Source organism: Oncorhynchus gorbuscha, linkage group LG11 (assembly GCF_021184085.1).
Source record: "Oncorhynchus gorbuscha isolate QuinsamMale2020 ecotype Even-year linkage group LG11, OgorEven_v1.0, whole genome shotgun sequence".
In the NCBI taxonomy this organism is placed as follows: Eukaryota; Metazoa; Chordata; class Actinopteri; order Salmoniformes; family Salmonidae; genus Oncorhynchus; species Oncorhynchus gorbuscha.
In genome coordinates, this window is record NC_060183.1 from 17274628 (window position 1) to 17297105 (window position 22478).

At 43.3% G+C, this 22478-nt stretch overlaps 1 protein-coding gene across 2 annotated transcripts in view; it reads right to left on the reverse strand.

Annotated features, from left to right (window-relative positions):
- The window catches only part of grid1b (glutamate receptor, ionotropic, delta 1b), a 413343-nt gene extending 391073 nt beyond the window's left edge, over positions 1-22270 (reverse strand). For both annotated transcript variants that reach the window (XM_046368710.1, XM_046368709.1), the window contains exons 1-2: positions 21955-22270; positions 18724-18879 (exon numbers count right to left, since the gene is read on the reverse strand). In XM_046368710.1, coding sequence (XP_046224666.1) covers positions 18724-18879; positions 21955-22036 — 238 coding nt within the window. In that variant the 5' untranslated portion in view covers positions 22037-22270. The remainder of the gene's footprint in view (positions 1-18723; positions 18880-21954) is intronic.
- Between the last annotated feature and the right edge of the window lie 208 nt (positions 22271-22478).

Sequence of the window (22478 nt, forward strand, 5' to 3'; positions counted from 1 at the left end):
AACTCAATATTAGGAAGGTGTTCCTAATGTTTTGTATACTCAGTGTATATATGGAATGCATCCTTCCTTTTTTATGAATACAAATATTTGCCATTGCCATTTTAATGGTAAATGGGAAGAAAAAAATCCCAATTTCATTCATCTTGATGTGACAAACTAGAACGACGAAATAATACACCCATGACCTTACATCCTGAGGTTCAACTTTCATTTGACTCTTACTAGGGAAGCTCAATTTAGGAGTTATCAGTGCATTACCTTATAAGGTCGTGATTCAACTCACTCTCAGATTGCTCTGACATTTTAAAGAAAAATAGGCTAGGCCTAAACGTCTTTTGTAGCCCAAAGGATAATGATAACAAATCCTGTGGATGTGGCCTTTAAAGAGACGGATCATTCCAGCACAAGAAAGCAACCAAAATGGACTTGAGCGGAGGATTTAAGAGGAAGGCAATACTCTTTTCGTATGGCTTAGCTCTTTATTGCATCTTGGTGGTATTCCTCTTCTTTGACCCTGCTAAGAGAAACTGCCTCCGAGCAGAGAAGAAGTATGACAAAACAGAGTGATAGAGGAGGATGGATGAAAGGGGAGTTCTCTCTCTTTCTTCAGTGGGGGTTTGGGCATTTGTAAGGCTACGGACTGGACATTAATCAGTTTCATCCCAAATGGCACCCTACTGCCTACATAGTGCATTGCTTTTGACCAGATTTTGTTTATACACTCCATTCTCTCCTTCCCCAGGTCACCCGCCTACTCTCAGACAGTGAGCCCTCAGGCCCTACCTTGTCCTGTTAATCTATTCATAACAATGTTAGAATGTGTCGGTGAATACATTTAAATTACAATGCAAACCCCTTCTTTTCACCAGAGCTAAGCAACAACATGGAGAATAGATTGTAGAGCCCAAATGTCACTGCAGGTTTTCACTTGGCTAATACAAAATTGTATGTTCATGAAAAGCTAGCACATACTGTCCATAAACAACTGACTGAGGATATCTTCAGAGAGCCAAAACATTTCTACACGCTTCGCCGGATCCTAAGACTTAAACTAATGTATACAGCGGTACAATTCCCTGCTTTGACCAACCCACCAAAACCCGTGTGCAGTCAACCTTTAGCTCTGCTAGCTTTGCTACCAGCACTGCCATGCTAAGCTAAGTGCCTCACAGAAAAAATGAATAAATAATGTATATGAATCAAATCAAATCAAATTGTATTGGTCACACACACATGGTTAGCAGATGTTAATGCGAATGTAGTGAAATGCTTGTGCTTCTAGTACCCAATACAAACAAATCTAAAGGGATGGAATAAGAATATGTACAAGTGGCATAGGCAAGGGGCAATAAGGTACAGTATATACATATGAGATGAGTAATGTAAGATATGGAAACATTATTAAAGGGGCATTATTTAGAGTGCATTGTGTAAAGTGACTAGTGATCCATTTATTAAAGTGGCCAGTGATTGAGTCTCAATGTAGGCAGCAGCATCCCTGAGTTAGTGATTGCTGTTTAGCAGTCTGATGGCCTTGAAATAGAAGCTGTTTTTCAGTCTCTCGGTCCCAGCTTTGATGCACCTGTACTGACCTTGCCTTCTGGATGATAGCGAGGTGAACATGCAGTGGCGTGGGTGGTTTTTGTCCTTGATTAACTGTTTGGCCTTCCTGTGACATCAGGTGCTGTAGGTGTCTTGGAGGGCAGGTAGTTTGCCCCCGGTGATGCGTTGTGCAGACCGCACCACCCTCTGTGTACGCCGAGGAACTTCAAACTTTCCACCTTCTCCACTATTGTCCCTTCGATGTGGATAGGGGGGTGCCCCCTCTGCTGTTCCCTGAAGTCCACAATCATCTCCTTTGTTTTGTTGACGTTGAGTGAGAGGTTGTTTTCCTGATACCACACTCCAAGTGCCCTCACCTCCTCCCTGTAGGCTGTCTTGTCATTGTAGGTAATCAAGCCTTCATCAAGCATCATCAAAACGTGATGATTGAGTTGTAGGCGTGCATGGCCACGCAGTCATGGGTGAACAGGGAGTAGAGAAGGGGACTGAGCACACACCCTTGTAGGCCCCCTGTGTTTAAGATCAACGAAGTGGATATGTTGTTTTCTACCTTCACCACCTGGGGGTGGCCCATCAGGAAGTCCAGGACCCAATTGCACAGGGCAGGGTTGAGACCCAGGGCCTAAAGCTTAATGATAAGCTTGGAGGATACTATGGTGTTGAATTCTGAGCTGTCGTCAATGAACAGCATTCTTACATAGGTATTCCTCTTGTCGAGATGGGATAGGGCATTGTGATGGCAATTGCATCATCTGTGGACGTATTGGGGTGGTACAAAAATTGAAGTGGGTCTAGGATTCTTAATTAGTCTCTCAAAATAACTAATTTTTTACTTTATTTAACAAGGCAAGTCAGTTAAGAACAAACTGTTATTTTCAATGACGGACTAGGAACAGTGGGTTAACTGCCTTGTTCAAGGGCAGAACAACAGATTGTTACCTTGCCAGCGAGGATTCGATCTTGCAACCTTTTGGTTACTAGTCCAACTCTCTAACCACTAGGCTATAGGCTACCTGACACCCTGTGATGACAAACATGAGTGCTACGGGGCTATAGTGATTTAGTTCAGTTGCCTTTGCCTTCTTGGGTACAGGAACAAAGGTGGCCATCTTAAAACATGTGGGGACAGCAGATTGAATATGTCCGTAAAACACAGCCAGCTGGTCTGCGCATGCACTGAGGACGCGGCAGCCTAGCAAGCAAGTTGACACGTTGAAATGTCTTACTCACGTCGGCCACGGAGAAGGAGAGCCCACAGTCCTTGGTAGCGGGCCGCGTCAGTGGCACTGTATTATCCTCAAAACGGGCAAAGAAGGTGTTTAGTTTGTCTGGAAGCAAGACGTTGGTGTCCGTGACGTGGCTGGTTTTCTTTTTGTAGTCCATTATTGTCTGTGGACCCTGCCACATATATCTCGTGTCTGAGCCGTTGAATTGCACGTCCACTTTGTCTCTATTCTGACATTTCACTTGTTTGATTGCCTTGCAGAGGGAATAACTACACTGTTTGTAGTCACCTTTCCATGGTTAAATGTGATGGTTCGCACCTTCAGTTTTGCGCGAATGCCGCCATCTATCCACGGTTTCTGGTTAGGGTAGGTTTTAATATTCACAGTGGCTACAACATCTCCTATGCACTTCCTTATAAACTCACTCACCGAGTCAGCGTTTAAATCAATATTATTGTCTGAGGCTACCAGGAACATGTCACAGTCCGCGTGATCAAAACAATCATGAACCGTGGATTCCAATTGGTCAGACCAGTGTTGAAAAGTCCTTATCACGGTTTCATCGTGTTTGAGTTTCTGCCTATATGAAGGAAGGAGAAGAATTGAGTCGTGGTCAGATTTGCCCGAAAGGAGGGTGGCCGAGGGCCTTGTATGCATCGCGGAAGTTAGAGTAGCAGTGATCCAGTGTTTTGCCAGTGCGAGTACTACAATCAGTATGCTGATAGAATTTAGGTAGCCTTGTTCTCAATTTTGCTTTGTTATAATCCACAGCTACAATAAATGCAGCCTCGGGATATATGGTTTCCAGTTTGCATAAAGTCCAGTGAAGTTCCTTGAGGGCTGTTGTGGTATCGGCTTGAGGGGGGGATAAACACGGCTGTGACAATAACCGACGAGAATTCTCTTGGGAGATAATAATGTCGGCATCTGATTGTGAGGAATTGTAAGTCAGGTGAACAAAAGGACTTGAGTTCCTTTTAATTGTACCTTGAGCCGTTAATCATGAAACATACACCCCTGCCCTTCTTCTTCCCAGAGTTTATTTCTGTCAAATGCTCCTATGAACTTCACATGTTGCTGCTCATGCGTCCTCTTAGATGGAAATGCCCTGGAACGTTTGTGAGAATTCTACAAAATACGTTTCGCTTTTACAAGACCTGAAAATAACTATTTCAGGGTGTGATTTGCGATAGGCATATTCTACATGACGCTAGCAACCTAGCTTTTTATAAAGGGCAAAAAGTTCCACATGACTCACACTGCCGCATCACCATGCATTGTACTCTGGTCCTGGATCTTTGATCCGTTACTCGCGCAGGTCCAGTATTCGTTTCAGCCAGGGATAGTCACACATGCTTTATAGCCCAGATCCCGGTATCAAATGCTCCAGGATGTGGGCCATACAAAGGCACATGTGGAGGCGCACTAAGTCAATTTCCTTGATTCCTTGACTTCATCTCGCAGATCAGGTGCGCTGAATACAACCTTACAGTGAAATGCGTACTTACGAGCCCCTAACCAACAGTGCAATGTTTAAGTTTTAAAAAATAGGTATTAGGTTAACAATAGATTTGTAAAGAAATACAAAAGAAAAAGAAACAGTAAAATGCCAGTGAAAATAACAGTAGTGAGGCCATACACAGATGGTACCGGTACAGAGTCAATGTGCGGGGGCACCGGTTAGTCGAGGTAATTGAGGTAATATGTACATGTAGGTATAGTTAAAGTGATATGCATATATGATAAACAGAGAGTAGCAGCAGCGTAAAAGAGGGGGTTGGCGAGTGGTGGGTGGTGGGACACAATGCAGATAGTCCATGTAGCCAATGTGTGGTTGCACCGGTTAGTCGGGTTAGTTGAGGTAATATGTACTGAATGTATAGTTAAAGTGACTATGCATATATGGTAAACAAAGGGTAGCCTCTGCACATACAATGCATAATTGAAACTCCACTGTATAATGTTATTGCTCACTGTACATACTGTAATTCAGAGGAGGCTGGTGCGAAAGAAAAGAGGAGCAGTGCTGATGATGTCAGACCACCACTAGAGTCTGTCTTTCAGCCTCATGGGCCTACAGTATAATACTCCATCCATATAGCTTATTTCCTGGAGAGGTTGCTGTTTTTTTCTTATCTCTTTCAAACAAGCCATCTTTGCAGTATGAATAGTCACTCCAGAGGTATTAGACACATAGCTAGCTACTTGAGGGGGAACAGGCCTTATATCAAGTAGTGGTTGATCCTATGGACTCTCATCCTACTAACATACACCTCTGGGTACAGTGCTATAGAATGGGATATAAGCATTCTTGATAAGATGAGCATGACCTAAGCTGTTATACAGTCACTTCCTGGTCTTCAACGCAGGCCTATGGTGCTGTAGAACAGAACACAAACAGGCTTACACAGGTCAGTCAACAAGGTCGACAGGCGGGAGCTCTACATGTACTAAAGCCTCAAATGTGTGAAACGGCATCCGCTAAGGTATGTATTTAAGTGATAACACCCGAGAAGCCAGTTTTGTTTTTTAGGTATATTGGCACGGGAGTCATTAGGCATAGATGGAACAGAGTAAATAGGCATTTTAACGTTGTAGATTTAGCCGGTGGTAACTTCTGAAATAGACACCGGCTGGAATGCGGTTTTAACTAATCATCATTCAGGATTAGACCCACCCGTTGTAAAATTAAGCAATAAGGCACGAGGGGGTGTGGTATGTGGCCAATATACCACGGCTAAGGGCTGTTCTTAGGCACGATGGGCCCAGCCCTTCGCTGTGGTATATTGGCTATATACCACAAACCCCAGAAGTGCCTTATTGTTATTATAAACTGGTTACCAACCTAATTAGAGCAGTAAAAATCAATGTTTTGTCATACCCATGGTATACAGTCTGATATACAACGGCTGTCAGCCAATCCGTATTCAGGGTTCGAACCACCCAGTTTATAATAAGCGTGAGAACATGAAGAGAGCTCTTTCCGGCCAATAAACACACACCACCAAAGAAACTTACTCGTCACAATAGAGCATTAGGCGTTTGGCTGTATGCTAATGGGGGTTTGATTTATATTATAGAGCTGAGTGCTCTTTGAGAACAGAAAACGGGGACAAATGACAGCATCAATTATGAATCATTCACCGACAACTCCTGCTAAAAGGCTTTGATAACCACGTGCCCCCACAAGGGTCCCCGTCCGTCTACCTTTCCCCCGACCCTACCTCTTAATAATTGATGGAATTTTTGGGTTAAGTAGGAAGGTAGTAGCTAGGCTCGTAAAGTACAGCGGTGGTGTAAGTGCGAGGATTTTTTCATGGTTCACTAAGAGGCATGAGAGACGGCAGTAATAGCTACCTGCTGATGTGATGAGACAATCACGCCTTAATTGCATAGTTTAATAGTTGGGCCATGTGCCTGGTAATTGGAGGCATTTGCCTGCTAAACAGCAGTCATCTTCTTACAATATTCCCTGTGCCATAATCATTCCAGCTGCAGTGAAAGTCATTTTTTCTTTAAGGTTCGTTTCCATTCTCTGTTTAGCAATCAATATAAATGGCTTCTTTTAATAATAGGGGCGGCAGGTAGACTAGTGGTTAGAGCGTTGGGCCAATAACTGTAAGGTTGCTGAATCGAATCCCCGAGCTGACAAGGGAAAAAATCTGTCGTTCTACCCCTGAACAAGGCAGTTCACCCCACTGTTCCCCGGTAGGGTGGCAGTAAATAAGCATTTGTTCTTAACTGACTTGCCTGGTTAAATAAAGGTTCAATTTTTAAAATGTGGAAGCGCGCTGAGTAAATTTCCTTGATTCCTTGATTTAGGCACGATGCATGGCCATTGCATCTCTCTCTTTTTGTTTCTGTTTTTTGTTGTTGTCTGTAAGTGTGTGTCTCTCTCTCTCTCTCTCTCTACCTCTCTCTCTCCCCCGTCTCTCCCTTTCAGTGCATGGTTCTCTCCAAGGCACAAAGGTGAGTCATTCTGATTGAATAGTGTAATGCTGCAGCGTGGTGTATTTGGCTGAGTAAAAAGTCTGACAGGTCAAATGAGTGACGAGAGGGAAGAGAGGGGAGTTCCGGTGCATCACCATGGAGAGTGCCGCTGCTGTTCTCCCCCTGTGGACCTGTAGAGTGAAAGCTGCCAGACAGAGTTACTAGGACAAGGAGTTTTTCTTTAGCATGTGACGTGGCTCAGATCTACATTAAGAAACCGTCTTTTTTTCTTTTTTTATATATTTAACCTTTATTTAATGAACTTGGCAAGTCAGTTAAAAACAAGTTCTTATTTACAATGACGGCCTACCGGGGAACAACTGCCTTGTTCAGGGGCAGAAAGACAGATGTTAACCTTGTAAAAAATGAACATTTAGACTACTGGCCCAACGCTCTAACCACGAGGCTACCTGCCACCCCCAATATGTTTAATCTCAATCCATGTTTAATCTCAATCCAAATCTCTTCATCATTGTCAGTCCAGACGAACCACAGCCTAATAAAAAATAGGGGGGAAAAACATCAGAAAAGAGTCTGAAAAAAAGGTATCTGCGATCTGAGATGGCTTGCAGAGATCAGAGAGTTGAATGAAAGTTGCCCCGATGCTGTTTCTCCCTTTGAAAACAGTCACGCAGGAAATCACTGCAACTTCAGAAACTCTTTCAATCTCAGCCACATAACTTCCAGACCAAATATGTCAAATTTATGTGGGGCTTGGATCTATAGCCCTGAGACAAGTTGGTCCAGGAAATGATCCTGCTTAAGATGTAAATTCTCCTCATTGCTGAATTCAGGTTAGAGAATCGCCTTAGGCCACATAAACTGCAGAAAAGGTCAACTAGCAGAGGCTATACACTGCAACAGGTGGGTCCCTCTAGTCTATATCGATACACTATCACAGTAGATCACAGTACGCTGGATATAGGGCTTTTGGCTGTGCCGTAAACTCTTTGAGTACATTTTCATTGTCTAAATAAAAGGGAAAGAGTACATGTACAACATGTCCCAGTATCAGATGACAGGCAGCTGTTCTATGTCATGATTCAAAATGTTAACAGTGCACCCGCTTGATCAGCAATGAGCAATGGGTACTTTACACAAGTGTTTTTACATGGGTAAGTGTGATTTTCAAAAACGTTTCTATCTATCAGCTATGATGGACATTAACATTGACAGCAGTTGATTTCGACTAAATCGTGCCACTGGTGTCTGGTGGTTAAAACAACACAACGAGAGCGATCTTAACTACGATATATTACATTACCTGATCCATCATTCATCCCTCACTGCTTCCAACCAAGTGTTACCTCTGCTTCTCTATTCCCTTGAATGAATTGCTGGTGGCAGGATAGTAGTTCCATTCCACAGCCACTAGAAATATTTAATAAAACATGATAGGAGTTTTAGATGCCCGAATTAACGAGGGGGCGATTTGGAGGGCTTCATAACGGAAGCTGGAAGAATAAAGCAGGAAAGTAAAAACTGACCCCACTTTGCTGATTACAGCAGGCTACCACTCCGAGACCGAATTATAGATCTCTGGAAGTCAGGACCTGCTAGATTAATAATAAACAACTCTGGAAAAGAACTACTGCAAAAATATTTTTTATTGGGGAATGAAAGGTGCTAATATATTGGCTAATAAAATGATATGGATATACTGCGAGGCTAATTATTCGCCCCTGTTTTTCAATTTTCGCCTGAAATGACATACTCAAGTCTATGTCTTGGGAAATGTTCTTGTTACTTACAACCTCATGCTAATCGCATTAGCCAAGGTTAGCTCAACCATGCCATGGAAGTGACACCGATCCCAAAGAGGTTTTAACTGCCTTAAATGGGAAAATAATAACAACCCTGAAGAATCACATCAACTCCTTTAAGTGCTGAGACACTTTCCAAACATGGCACATTTTGTATCCATGCAAAAAAATCTATTCCTGGCAAGATTAAGCATGACATGAGAGGATACACTAAACGCTTCACACTAAACGCTTCCTCAGACCATGCATAGACCAGCTGGCTGGTGTTTACATACATTTTCAATCTCTCCCTGTCCCAGTCTGCTGTCCCCACTTGCTTCAAGATGTCCACCATTGTTCCTGTACCCAAGAAAAAAAAGGTAACTGAACTAAATGACTATCGCCCCGTAGCACTCACTTCTGTCACCATGAAGTGCTTTGAGAGGCTAGTTAAGGATCATATCACCTCTGTCTTACCTTGCTCCCTAGACCCACTTCAATTTGCTTTAACGCCCCAATAGATCCACAGATGATGCAATCGCCATCGCACTGCACACTACCACATCCCTTCTTGACAAGAGGAATACCTACGTTAGAATGCTGTTCATTGACTGTGCCTCAGGCTTCAACACCATAGTACCCTCTAAGCTCATCATTAAGCTTGATGCCCTGGATCTGATCCCCCGCCCTGTGCAACTAGGTCTTGACACTTCCTGATGGGCCACCCCCACTTCGCTGATCCTCTCCACAAATGGGCCCCACAAGGGTGTATGCTCAGCCCCCTCCTGTACTCCCTGTTCACCCATGACTGCGTGGCCATGCACGCCTCCAACTCAACCATCAAGTTTTCAGACGACACAACAGTAGTAGGTCTGATTACCAACAATGACGAGACAGCCTACATGGAGGAGGTGAGAGCCCTGGTGGAGTGATGCCAGAAAAATAAAATTTACACAATGATGGATACAAAATGAAGGAGCAGTCATGGGTGAACAGGGAATACAGGAGGGGACTAACTACACACCCCTGAGGGGCCCCTGTGTTAAGGATCAGCGTGGCAGACATGTTGTTGCCTACTCTTATCACCTCGGGGCACCCCGTCAGGAAGGCCAGGATCCAGTTGCAGAGGGAGGTGTTTAGTTCCAGAGTCCTTAGCTTGGTAATGAGCTTTGTGGGCACTATGGTGTTGAACACTGAGCTGTAGTCAATAAACAGCACTCTCACCAGGTGAGAAAGGGCAGTGTGGAGTGCGATTGAGATTGCATCATCTGTGGATCTGTTGGGGCGGTATGTGAATTGGAGTGGGTCTAGGGTGTCCGGGAGGATTCTGTTGATGTGAGCCATGACCAGCCTTTCAAAGCAGTTCATGGCTACCGACGTGAGTGCCATAGGGCAGCAATATTTTAGGCAGGTTATCTTCGCTTCCTTGGGCACAGGAACTATGGTGGTCTGCTTGAAACATGTAGGTATTACAGACTCGGTCAGGGATCAGTTGAAAATGTAATTGACGACACTTGACAGTTGGTCCACGCATGCTTTGTGTACACGTCCTGGTAATCCGTCTGGCCCAGCGGTTTTGTGAATGTTGACCTGTTTAAAGGTTTTGTTCACATCGGCTACCGAGAGCGTTATCACACAGTCAACCAGAACAGCTGGTGCTCTTGTGCATGCTTCAGTGTTGCTTGCCTCAAAGCGAGCATGAAAACCATTTAGCTCGTCTGGTAGGCTTGCAGCACTGGGCAGCTCGTGTCTGGGTTTCCCTTTGTAATCAGTAATAGTTTTCAAGCCCTGCCACATCTGACGAGCGTCAGAGCCGGTGTTATAGGATTCAATCTTAATCCTGTATTGACCCTTTGCTTGTTTGATGGTTCATCTGAGGACATGCAGGATTTCTTATAAGCGTCGGATTAGTCCCCCGCTCCTGGAAAGCTCTAGCATTTAGCTTGATGCAGATGTTGCCTGTAATCCATGGCTTCTGGTTGGGATATGTACATACAGTCACTGTGGGGAAGACTTAGTTGATGCACTTATTGATGAAGCCGATGACTGAGGTGTTGTACTCCTCAATGCCATTGGATGAATCCCGGAAACATATTCCAGTCTGTGCTAGCAAAACAGTTCCGTATAGAGCAAGTCACTGGTACTTCCTGCTTTAGTTTTTGCTTGTAAGCAGGAAAGGTGGTCTAGGATTGTTTTTTTCTGGTTGCACATGTGACATGCTGGTAAAAATGTGGTAAAACTGATTTTTGCCTGACAGTGTGGTGAAGAACCTCCGGAGGTTGAAGAAATTTAGCTTGGCCCCTAAGACTCTCAAAAACTTTTACAGATGCACAATTGAGATCACCCTGTCGGTCTGTATCACCGGCCTTGTACAAAAACTGTACCGCCCACAACTGCAGCGCTCTCCAGAGGGGGGTATGGTTTGCCCAACGCATCACCAAGGGTGATGCCTGCCCTCCAGGACACCGACAGCACCCGATGTCCCAGGAAGGCCAAAAATATAATCAAACACCCGAGCCACGGCCTGTTCATCCCACTATCATCCTTCCAGGTGCATCAAACCTGGGACTGAGAGACTGAAAAACTGCTTCTATGTCAAGGCCATCAGACTGTTAAATAGCCATCAACCCTGCACCTTAGAGGTTGCTGCCCTATATACAAAGACATGGAATCACTGGCCACTTTAATAATGGAACACTAGTCACTTTAATAATGTTTACATACTGCTTTACTCATCTCATATGTATATACTGTATTCTATTCTACGGTATTTAGTCAAAGCCACTCTGACATTGATCGACCTAATATTTATATATTTCTTAATTCCCTTCCTGTACTTTTAGATTTGTGTATTGTTGTGAATTGTTAGATACTACTGCACTGTTGGAGGTAGAAACACAAGCGTTTCGCTACACCCGCAATAGCATTTGCTAAATATGTGTATGTGACTAATACAATTTGATTTGATTTGAATCATTTAGCAGACACTCTTATCCAGAGCGACTTACAATAGTGAATGCATACATTTTCTTACTTTTTCGGTACTGGTCCCCGGTGGGAATCAAACCCTCAACGATGGCATTGAGCAAGCGCTATGCTCTATCAACTGAGGACCTCTACAATTGCCTTTGCATTTCCACACTGTGGTCCGCAGTGACTAAGAGCAGAGCGTCGTGGGGCGGCAGGTTGGCGCCAAGGTGAAGTACACGCAATAATAGACATTTCCCCTCTTGGAGAGTGGTGGCCCATGCTCTCATAACTCCAGTTTCAATGACTAGCTGTTATCACTACAGCCAGACCTTAACCCTGCTGTGGTTTAAAACGACTCTCCTTCCACCTCGGTCACTACTAGCTACATGGTGCAGAAAGGGGAAAAAACTCTCAAGGGAAATTGGCCCAGTTCCATTTTCAAATGGAACCAGCTTCTTCTCTGCTTGATCCACTTCACCCTACTTGATCCACTTCACCCTACTTGCTTGAGAAGTTGCAAGTTAATCCTACAAGTCCGGCTCAATGCTTTAGCAGGAAGTACAATAGCACTGAATCTCTGTTCATCTCTGCTATACTAAAACATGAGAGATTGCCTACGGCTGATAGCAAGTGCTAGATGATGGCCTAGTCGGCAGTATCCAACAGACATGCAGTCAATGGGTGCCTATCATGTGAGCAGATCAGCACAGAGAGAGAGAGAGAGCAATGGAGCGAGACAGAAGTTAAGCGACTGAACAAAGCGTGCCGTGGGCAGGCACATCAGTGGGACAGAGGATGGTAATTTGTCTGCAAAGGACCGAGCAGCAGGAGCCATCACTCACACCGGAGCTCTCCATCATTAGATTCCCAGGTGTCTGACGGTTATTTTATCAGGTAACGGAGAAACACACACACAACTGTCCTCACGCAACAGGCCTCCGCAGCGAGCCCAAGCAGCTTGCCAGGCCGCCTGACCGCATTTGAATCAGTGTTTGCATCAGAATGCCGGGATATGAGCAGTAAAGTCCACAAATTAATTATCCTGGATGGCTCCGTTTAAAGCATGGTGCGCAGCTAATGGATGAACTCTCAGAGGCACCCACGGGCAGTATATCTTGCGGAGGCAGAATTGGGCTTGTACTTTTGGATGTTTGTCCCCACTCCAGCTATGCATCTCCTTTCTAAATTGCACCAGTCCAGGAGAAAAAGTCCGGGCGGCACCATGATTAATTCTGCCCAATCGTTTCCTCTGTCATAAAATGGCCGTCTTTCACGCATTGCCAGCCAGCACTGACTGATGCGGGTTCAGGGTTGGAGCTGGCTGACATGACGGATTCTCAGAGCTCACTGTAGAAACACAACAGGGAGGGAAGAGAGGGAGGGAGAGGGAGGAGGAGAGAGGGAGATCAATCTCATCACTTTGTGATCCCAGTGAAACACTAGCTCCGGTCCCATTGGAGAAGTTGCACATCGAAGTCGCGAGTCTCTCTACCTTCACGGTGAAAATAAGAGCAGGCTTAAGTCTTCTGTGATGTATCCTTATCAGTCGTACCGATTGTATTGTACAAATCCATTGAACTCCAACTGAATGGGTCACTTCCAGGAGACACGGATGAATGTTCTTCATAACCACTCATCTCATCTGCATGGCCACCAAAAAGGGCATATCAATTAAAGGCTTAAAGCCTGGAGAGAAAAGCTTTTTCTGTTTTGTTTTCCAGTGAGATGAATATGCATGTGGTAAATAATGGAACCCAACCAGTGAATGCTGCTCCGACAATGAGGAGAAATGTCTCCGTGAACTATAACAATAAGTCGTTCAGCGGAGGATGCCACGGGTAAAATGATTGTTTTAACACTCAAGCAGCGGTAATGGAGCTGCTGGTCATGATGAAGAAAACGTCATTAGCCTAATTTGTTTGAATTTAAAAATCCATTAAAAATGTGTACAGCGAGAAACAAAAAAGTTGAGCAAGTAACGACAATAACGACACTTCAGCATCAGAGTCAATAAAAACATTGAACCATTATATAAAGCTCGTTGAGATTTCTATTATGAACAGCGCTATATAAGTTCAATAAGTTATTATTATTATGATCATACAAAATGTTCTGTGGTTGGGGATGCTGAGTGTGAGGTTCTAATTCCAATTATGTTTGACCAAACATTTCATAGGTCATGAGAAATGTAACTAGACAAACTTTCAGAAGTCATTCTTGATGCTTATAAACAATAGTTTTATATGGAATCAAATCAAAGGCTTGCGGTAAAATAATTGCATGTTCCAAGGATGAAAAACAACTCCTCCCTAAATACACAATCACCATTATTAATGAGCTGCCACTGTCATAAGAAACACTAATGCTTTGTCTTGTATGTGATGTGTTTTCAAACAACCTAAATCAACTTTACTGCAATGAACAACTGTGTGTGTGCGTGCAAGTCGGCACATGCATATGCCATGTTTCTCTGCTCTTTTATGAAATGCCTTCATTGGTGTTGTGAATGATTCTGTATCCACGGGCAACGGGAGGGGTATGGTAACGCATGCTTTCCTTGTCCTCGAGTAACACAATGCGGACATCATTAGGGATGAAACACTGCCTAACATTTACCATGAACAACAAAACATAGGACTATGTGTGCCTCCAGTATCTTCACTTGCATTGGTTATTCACTCCTACAAAACTCCACCAATCATGTGTCTCTAAAATGTTCAATTAAACACAGGGAAACAGCACTGGGCAGAGGGTTTCTTATTAATCTCCTTTCGTATGGGAACAAAACGTAAACAGGCAGGGGCGTCATACACCTATTATTTTAGAGGGGTCCCGAAGTACGTGTGGATGGGGGGGAAGGGGGTTGGAGAATTTAGCACTTTTCAAACACCTGAAACAGATGTTTTCCTGTAATCAGGAGCTATAATCATTATGCCTAATTCTAAATAAAATAAGTTATATGTACAGTACATAATTGTCATTTTAATGAGGGTGTCATCTCTATATTGTACATTAACATGCCTGGGATATTACATCCACATTCCAACACAGTTAATGAGATCATGACACACATCATCATCACTACAGGCACATATCATGGCATCATAATTAAAGCACACATATTCATTGTGGTGCCAGATTATGTTCAAACCAAGTGTTTTTCTGCATATATAAGCATGCCTCTGTATCTTCCAGACTGGAGTTTCTAATTTTTAAAGCATCTAAATATCTTTCTTTACGTCTCTGCTAAAATCTAGGTAAAAGATTGAAAAGAATTATAGTGTTATTCAGTTCATTTATGAATTGCTTGTTTTTGTAAAGTCTAGCAACCTTGCCAGCAGGCATGCCAGCTAAGACAGACAAACTTGATTGACAGCCTGAAATGGCTAGGAAGCTAGTAATGAGGTTGGAAGATCTAGCTGGCTAGCTAAAGCCAACTTCATAAAATGTATTGGTGGCTAGTATTACAGAGAAACAACAAAACATTTTGTTTTTATTTATTCCTCAAGAAGGAATCAATAGGCTACATAGCTTAACCAAATGTACAAACATACTTCCTGTGTGTCCTGTCCATCACTGGCAGCTAAATCAAATCAAGCATTATGTGTGTCACTCTACACTCTCTCTTTACCTGGTCCAGTCAGTGTGCCCCCTCCGTAAAATAATGCTGGTGGTAGATCTTTCTACAGTTAATATAAGGAAATCAGTCAATTGAAATAAATTCATTAGGCCCTAATCTATGGATTTCACATGACTGGTAATACAGATATGCATCTGTTGGTCACAGATAACTTTTTTAAAGGTAGGGGCATGGATCAGAAAAGCAGTCAGTATCTGGTGTGACCACAATTTGCCTCTTGCAGCGCGACACATCCCTTTCGCATAGAGTTGAACAGGCTGTTGATTGTGGCCAGGGGGAATGTTGTCCCGCTACTCGTAATGGCTGTGTGAAGTTGCTGGATATTGGCGTGAACTGTAACACGCTGTCGTACACATTAATCCAGGGCATCCCAAACATGCTCAATAGATGACATGTCTGGTGAGTATGCAGGCCATGGAAGAACTGGAACATTTTCAGCTTCCAGGTATTGTGTACAGATCCTTGCAACATGGGGCCGTGCATTATCATGCTGAAACATGAGGTGATGGCAGCGGATGAATGGCACGACAATGGGACTCAGAATCTCGTCACGGTATCTCCTTTATCGGTAGCCATCGATAAAATGCAATTGGGTTCATTGTTCATAGCTTATGCCTTCCCATTCCATAACCCCAAGAACGTTGACATCAGCAAACCGCTCGCCCATATGACACATACAAACTGTCTACAGTTGAAATCGGGATTAATCAATGAAGAGCACCTTTCTCCAGCATGCCAGTGGCCATTGAGGGTGAGCATTTGTGCACTGAAGTCGGTTACAACGCCGAACTCCAGTTAGGTCAAGACTCTGGTGAGGACGACGTGCACCTTCACCAAGATGTTTCTGACAGTTTGTGCAGAAACTCTTCAGCTGTGAAAACCCACAGGTTCATCAGCTGTTCAGGTGGCTGATCTCAGACCATCCCGCAGGTGAAGAAGCCAGATGTGGAGGTCCTGGGCTGGCATGGTTACACGTTGTCAGCGGTTTTGTGACCTGTTCGACATACTGCCAAATTCTCTAAAATGATGTTTGAGGCAGCTTATGGTAGAGAAATTAACATTGAATTATCTGGCAATAGCTCTGGTGGACATTCATGCAGTCAATATGCCAATTGCACACTCCATCAAAACTTGAAACATCTTTGGCATTGTGCTGTGTGACAAAACTGCACATTTTAGAGTAGCTTTTTATTGTCCCCAGCACAAGGAATGATCATGCTGTTTAATCACCTTATTTATATACACACCTGTCAGGTGGAAGGATTATCTTGGCAAAGGAAAAATACTCAGTAACAGCAATGTAACAAATTTTGATCAACATTAAAGAGAAATAAGCTTTTTGTGCGTATGCATATTGAACATGTCTGGGATCTTTTATTTCAGCTCAGGAAACATGGGACCAACAATTGACATGTTGCGTTTATATTTTTGTTTACTATATTTTCAATAAAACGTGGATTTGAAAAAAAATCTGTTTAGTAATTAGTTGAACATCTGAAAAACCAGGACAAATCTGAGGGGGCACGTGCCCTTGTGCTCCCTATGGGCATGACGCCTCTGGTGGAGCTAAGCAACAGAGCGTTGTGTTCTAAGTTAGCCAGGGATCTCTCTCCTCCCTCTCCGCAAGACAGGCATCAGATCAGCAGCTCCATGGCCCCCTGGGCGTCTTTTGTTTCTATTGCTCTCTGAGAGCGGATCGGTGTGAATCCCTCCCTCATTACCCATAATCCTCCAAAGAGGGCTGACTATCTGGCGTGGAGGAAAAGGTCAGCGGTGAGTGGGACGTCATCGAGCCGCTCCCTGGCTGTGCCATATTGATCTCCTCTGTCCCTTTGTCATTAATTGAAAAAGCACAGGGACTCAACTGTGACCAATTAACGGGCTGCCTCCAAAGTGAATGGGAAAAATATGCCATTGTTAGTGTACTCGTGTGCAAAGGCCACGTATACTTACATGCAGTTAGCATAGATTTGCTGAAATAGATGTATGAAAATAATGAGCAGCATGTCCTTTGCTGCTATTGACCTCCTCTGGAAGGTCACGGAGGGATCACTGACTGAGTTTCGACTTCAATTCAACATCAACGGCTGCCAAAACAAGATAAGTGTGCATGCACTGTATACGACCTGCACAGACCTCTGGCGAGTAATGATGACATGGTTTACAAGTCATTCTAGAATATCAGAGAACATCCTTGTACTCAGAAACGTCTGGTGGTCTACGCTTTGAACGTAGCCCAAGGCAAAGGTCAAACATGCTGATTGTGCTAATTCACAGGGGCATTGACCCATTGCTCAACTCTCAGGGGTGGGTGTTAAAGATGCACTATCAAACTTTTGTATAATTTCAACCATTCGTTTTGAAAGTGGTGCTCACGAGCCAAAAGTGGTCCTCGTTTTGTTGTGTCCTACATCATCAAATTGTGCCCTGTGTCATCCATTTCGCATGATATGTGATGTCCTGCATTTATTTTGCACCTCGTATGATATTTTAGTAATCCAATTTGTGCTATATATAGGCAAGGTAGACTATCATTGTGAATAAGAATTTATTCTTAACTGACTTGCCTGGTTAAATAAAGGTTAAATAAAATTTAAAATAAAAAAAAAATGTTTTGAATTTGTTGTGCTTAAGATCCTGGAGTGTATCTTTAACTGTAGCTTGGTTGACACAAATGAGCGTGTGAATACACTGTGGATACAGCGTTTAAGTGTGATGACACATCTCCCTTGTAACACTCCCCTGTCTGTCTGTTCAAAGGTCATAGCTTCTTCAACCCAGAAACAGATTTACAGGGCCATTTCAGTGTTATGGGTGTTACATTTGAAGTGTCTCAGAATGGACAAACGAAATTTAAATGATTCCTAGGATTGTGTGTTGTGCCCCCTTAGGAGTTCTAAATATTGGCATGTTGGAGATATGAAGCAAATTCGAGGGATTAAGGATATTACATGAAATGGCCCCTGTTTTTTGGAGTGACTGAACATATTAGCTAAAGCCTGTGAGTTTGTAAGTCTCAGGGTCAAAAGAAGGATAGGCATTTCGAAGGCAATGCTTGGCTGAACAAAACAAGGACTATTTTTGAAAATACTGTAATTGCCATTACTACTAAAGAGGAAAAAAACGACTACTACAGATGTTACACCTTCCATTATGGATATTACAGTCTGATACAGCAACAACAACAGAAAACGTATCTAAATCCATCATCATGATCATCACCCATACAACAGTAAGACAAGCAAATGAGGCTACCCTTCTTGAAAGCAGAACGTCTATAGGGGTGTCTGCGTACTGGATGGCAATTATGTAGAAAATTGCTATTGAGTCCTGCTCGACTCAATACTTCCACCTAGCTTTCTATCCACAGAAGACACTGCTGCTGGACTAGTTTGGGAGCCTTGGTTTAAAAGAGCATCAAATAGGAACAGATATTCCCCTTAAAAGGACCCTATTCCCATCTTAAAAATATGACTAACTAGCCTACCAACGGCACGAGAGGTAGGTTATGATACTATAAAGTACTAACCAAATATGGCGAGAGGGAAAGGGAAAACAATGCATTAAAACAATTCAATGGCATCCCACTTACCTTCCTGGACCGCCTGGAAAGGGTTGTTAACCTCGACAAGTTTTATGGAATGTGTGATTTTCTCGCTCTGCAAAATGTCGTCGTTGAGACTGAGGTCTGAGATCGCCAGCTGGAAAACCTCGTCATCCCTCACTGCGTTCTCCTCGAATATGGCACCTGTTGAAAATAGGACATTTTCAACATTGCAATATGTGTAGACGTCCGTTTTCGAAGACTACTGAGGCAGTTGCATTTCAGTTTCAGAGAAATCTCGTTCGCCTGACACTTCTGCCTATGTGTAGCCTAATTAGGCTGGGGCTGGGGACGAGGTTAGTTTCAGAGAAACGATTGAAAAGGTCGAATTTGTAAAAGAAAGGGGTGATGTGATATGACATGACATGTTAAATCGCCTTCTCCTGATTTAGGTTTTCAGTGAAGCTTAATTAGCATTATAATGAAATGTTGGCGGATGTACATACACATAGATCATTGAATGGGTGGATGCCAGATCAATACTTTTCACTTTCCCTGCCCGTCAATGGTGGTTACACGATCCCCAAATTTCAGCACCATGGAGAGCAAGAATGTTGTACCATGTGTTCGACCTATATAAACAAACTATCAGCCCCAGCTCCTTTTAGAATATGTACATTAACGAAATACTGTGTATTGGACCAGATTACCAATATCTAATCCTGGTTTTTACCATTGTAAAAAGCTGGCCCTGTATCAGTAGTTAGTGGCAATTTCTGCCCACTCATCATCGGCTTCAGTTAGATATGGGCCGGGCTTCACAATATAACTTCGCCCATGCTAGACCTACTACACTATGAAATCCGTTAAGGTTTCACATTATGACCTGGAATTGTTTGTTGATACATTATCAGTCATTTGAAGTTCATTATTGAAAACAGCTTTCAGATGCTATACGATAAAGTAGATTAGGATGTATCGTATTTTGCAGGTGTGCAGGTGTTTTGAGCGAATAGCCTGCTTGATGGTTAACTGGTGTGTTCATCTTATTTAGCGGGGATGAGAATGTCGCATCTGCCCATTCTGTTTGCCATTGAGAACCGATTGGATTCCCGGTGTTCGAGCCCGCCTTCCAATGCAGGGCTAGATAATCACCCCGTAAATCCCTTACGTCAGGTGTCCAATTTATGAGACAGACCTATTCCTCTCCTGCTTATGAAACACACTCCTCTTTTAGCTACAATGATAACTTAAGAGGAGAAGAAGAACGAATAGGAGAGTTAAAGTATATGGTGCTAAAGAGGGGGAAACTTGGTTATTTCCCGTCGTTCACAACTGACTGTCTCTATTGGTAGCATTTTACGCACAATAACAATAACCCTAAACTGTCTGATATCTGTAGGATAGCCATATCCATTTCACATTAATAGCCTATATACAAAGCTAGGAGGAGCACCCCCCCCCCCCCAAAAAAAAAAAAATGACCGGAATGAAACTGCCACATTCGATAGTGGGCAGTCTTTTGATTGCCAAGTTCGACCCGTCTTTTATTGAGGGCTATCCAATACTTTTTGCGCAGAAGCAGACTGGGCACGGAGACGGGCTATGGAGAAGGACTATTTGAACCTCATGCCTCATGCGTCAAGCATTCTAAATGAGCATCCGTGGTGTTCGAACGTAATGGTGTACCATTCTTCAACTTGCCTCGTTAAGACAATATTTAACAGGAAGTTTCTCAGAAAAAGTATGAATTGTTTTAACCATGTTCATGTTAAGATTAGCGTAGCCTCGGCTACTGAAGGGTAGGCTAAAGCTTGAAATAGCACGGTCGATAGGTTACTTACTGGCTTTGCACTGCAAGCTTTTCCTGTCAAGATCCCAGATACATTGGATTCCAACAGAACAAAATGTGCCAAAAACGCATCACAACCTCAACGGACATTAAATGAACGTTTTGAAAACATTAGAGTAGCCAAATCCAGGTAAAAGCCCTGGTTTCGGGGTAGAGAGGTTGGTGGGGATGACAAAAGTGCAATGGCTACAATACAACTATTCCAATTTGCTTTAGACCGGCTTTGTTCGCTATATGAGGTTGTTATTTATATCTGGGTGAGGCAGACAACAGAGCAAATGCCATCGATGATAATGTATCCAATACGTGTTTAATTATAAACCCCCGCAATGCTGCCTCTGAAGCTTGATAGTGTCCAAGACAAATAACCGACATGCCTAAGTACTGCAGAATTCTCAAATGTCAAACGCTTCAACTGTTGTCGTGCTTGATGGCTTTATTTCAAGCAATCAACTGGTCACTGCATCACCATTGGTATGCAAAGGTTTTAATGGGCAATTTAAAAAATCTGTGTGTGTGTGTGCGTGTGCGTGTGCGCGCGTGTGTGTGCGTGTTGGTCAAACAAATGGCATTAAACAAATGCCAGTGGCATTACTCAGAAATACAACAATCCAGTCATTCATATTGACCCCTCCCTTCCCCCCACCATCTTCTCCTCTACTGCCGATGTTAGTTGTTTCGGTAAAAAAACAAAAATGTATTCAAAGACAGGTAAAATACATTGGACAAATCTGAAGTCTTACCCACCCAAATTCACCAAACAGGTTTTACACTGGAATCTATTCTACGGTTGGTTTAGTATTTGTCCCTTTGTCATCTATTTCCTTCACAGGCTTGTATTAACATTTCGCTCACGTTCAATTCAAAGTTCAAGCTATAGATGGGGAGGGAGGAGAAGGGATAGACAAATCCTTTAAAAACCCACGTTGTGTTAGTTCGTCTGATCTAAGCAAATTAGTTAGGTTTTTGTCGTGTGAATAACAATATATTTGTAATATTGTCTTTATTCTCATGATTTATACAAATACACATTAGCGGTGCACTTTTCTAGGGACTTTCAATCAAGCGTTTGCAAAGCCATTCATATGACATTCTGTATAATAGGCAAGGTAAACTGACAAATTGATCTGACAATGACTGCATGGTTTAGAATTCAAGTTAAGATATTGTAACATTTTCACAGCTCCACTTATGACTACGCTACTGACCAGAACTACCGATCAAGCGTATAAGATCTTTAGTTCAAACTCGCTCTTCATACAGGCTACTAACACATTCAAGATGCATATCTGTCACCCTTATGCCTTCCTAAATGTGTCTTTCATTTCAACAACAAAAGAATGCACTGTTTTATTCGAAGCCCCGAAGGGGTTTATATCACACGTCCGCGCTTTCATCCCTTTCATCCCCCTTCACAAGCTCCTTACCGATGTGAATGATAGAGTCCGCGCTTGCCACTGAATTGCATTGCAATATCCAAAAGGAAATACATATTATCAGCACTTCCATCTCCGGTTTTGGCTAAAGCAGCTCATCCACGGCCCCTCGTGTGTCAGACCAATCCAAAATAAGCAGCAGTGCGTAAACCAGTTGTTCAGATTGCGACTGAATGAAAGCCGAAGAGAAAACTATAAGGAGGGAGGAAAAATGTCCAGGGTTTCCGGGGTATGCGTTAGTGGGAAAGGGAGGTGGCGGTTGGGCAGAAAGGCTTTTCGGTAAGTAAGGCTGAGAATCCGGCGCGCTCTCTGTGGCTCTCGCTCTATCCAGCGAGAGTCTGAAACATAACAATCTGCAAACTGCAGAGGAGGAACCCCCCACAGACACACACACACACACGCACGCGCGCTGTCTCTCGCTAGCTCACTCTCGATTTTCCCGACCCACGTGACTGCAGAGACTCTCTATCTACACCGCTAAGCTGTCCGGAGAAGGCAGGGAGAGATGGAATCCG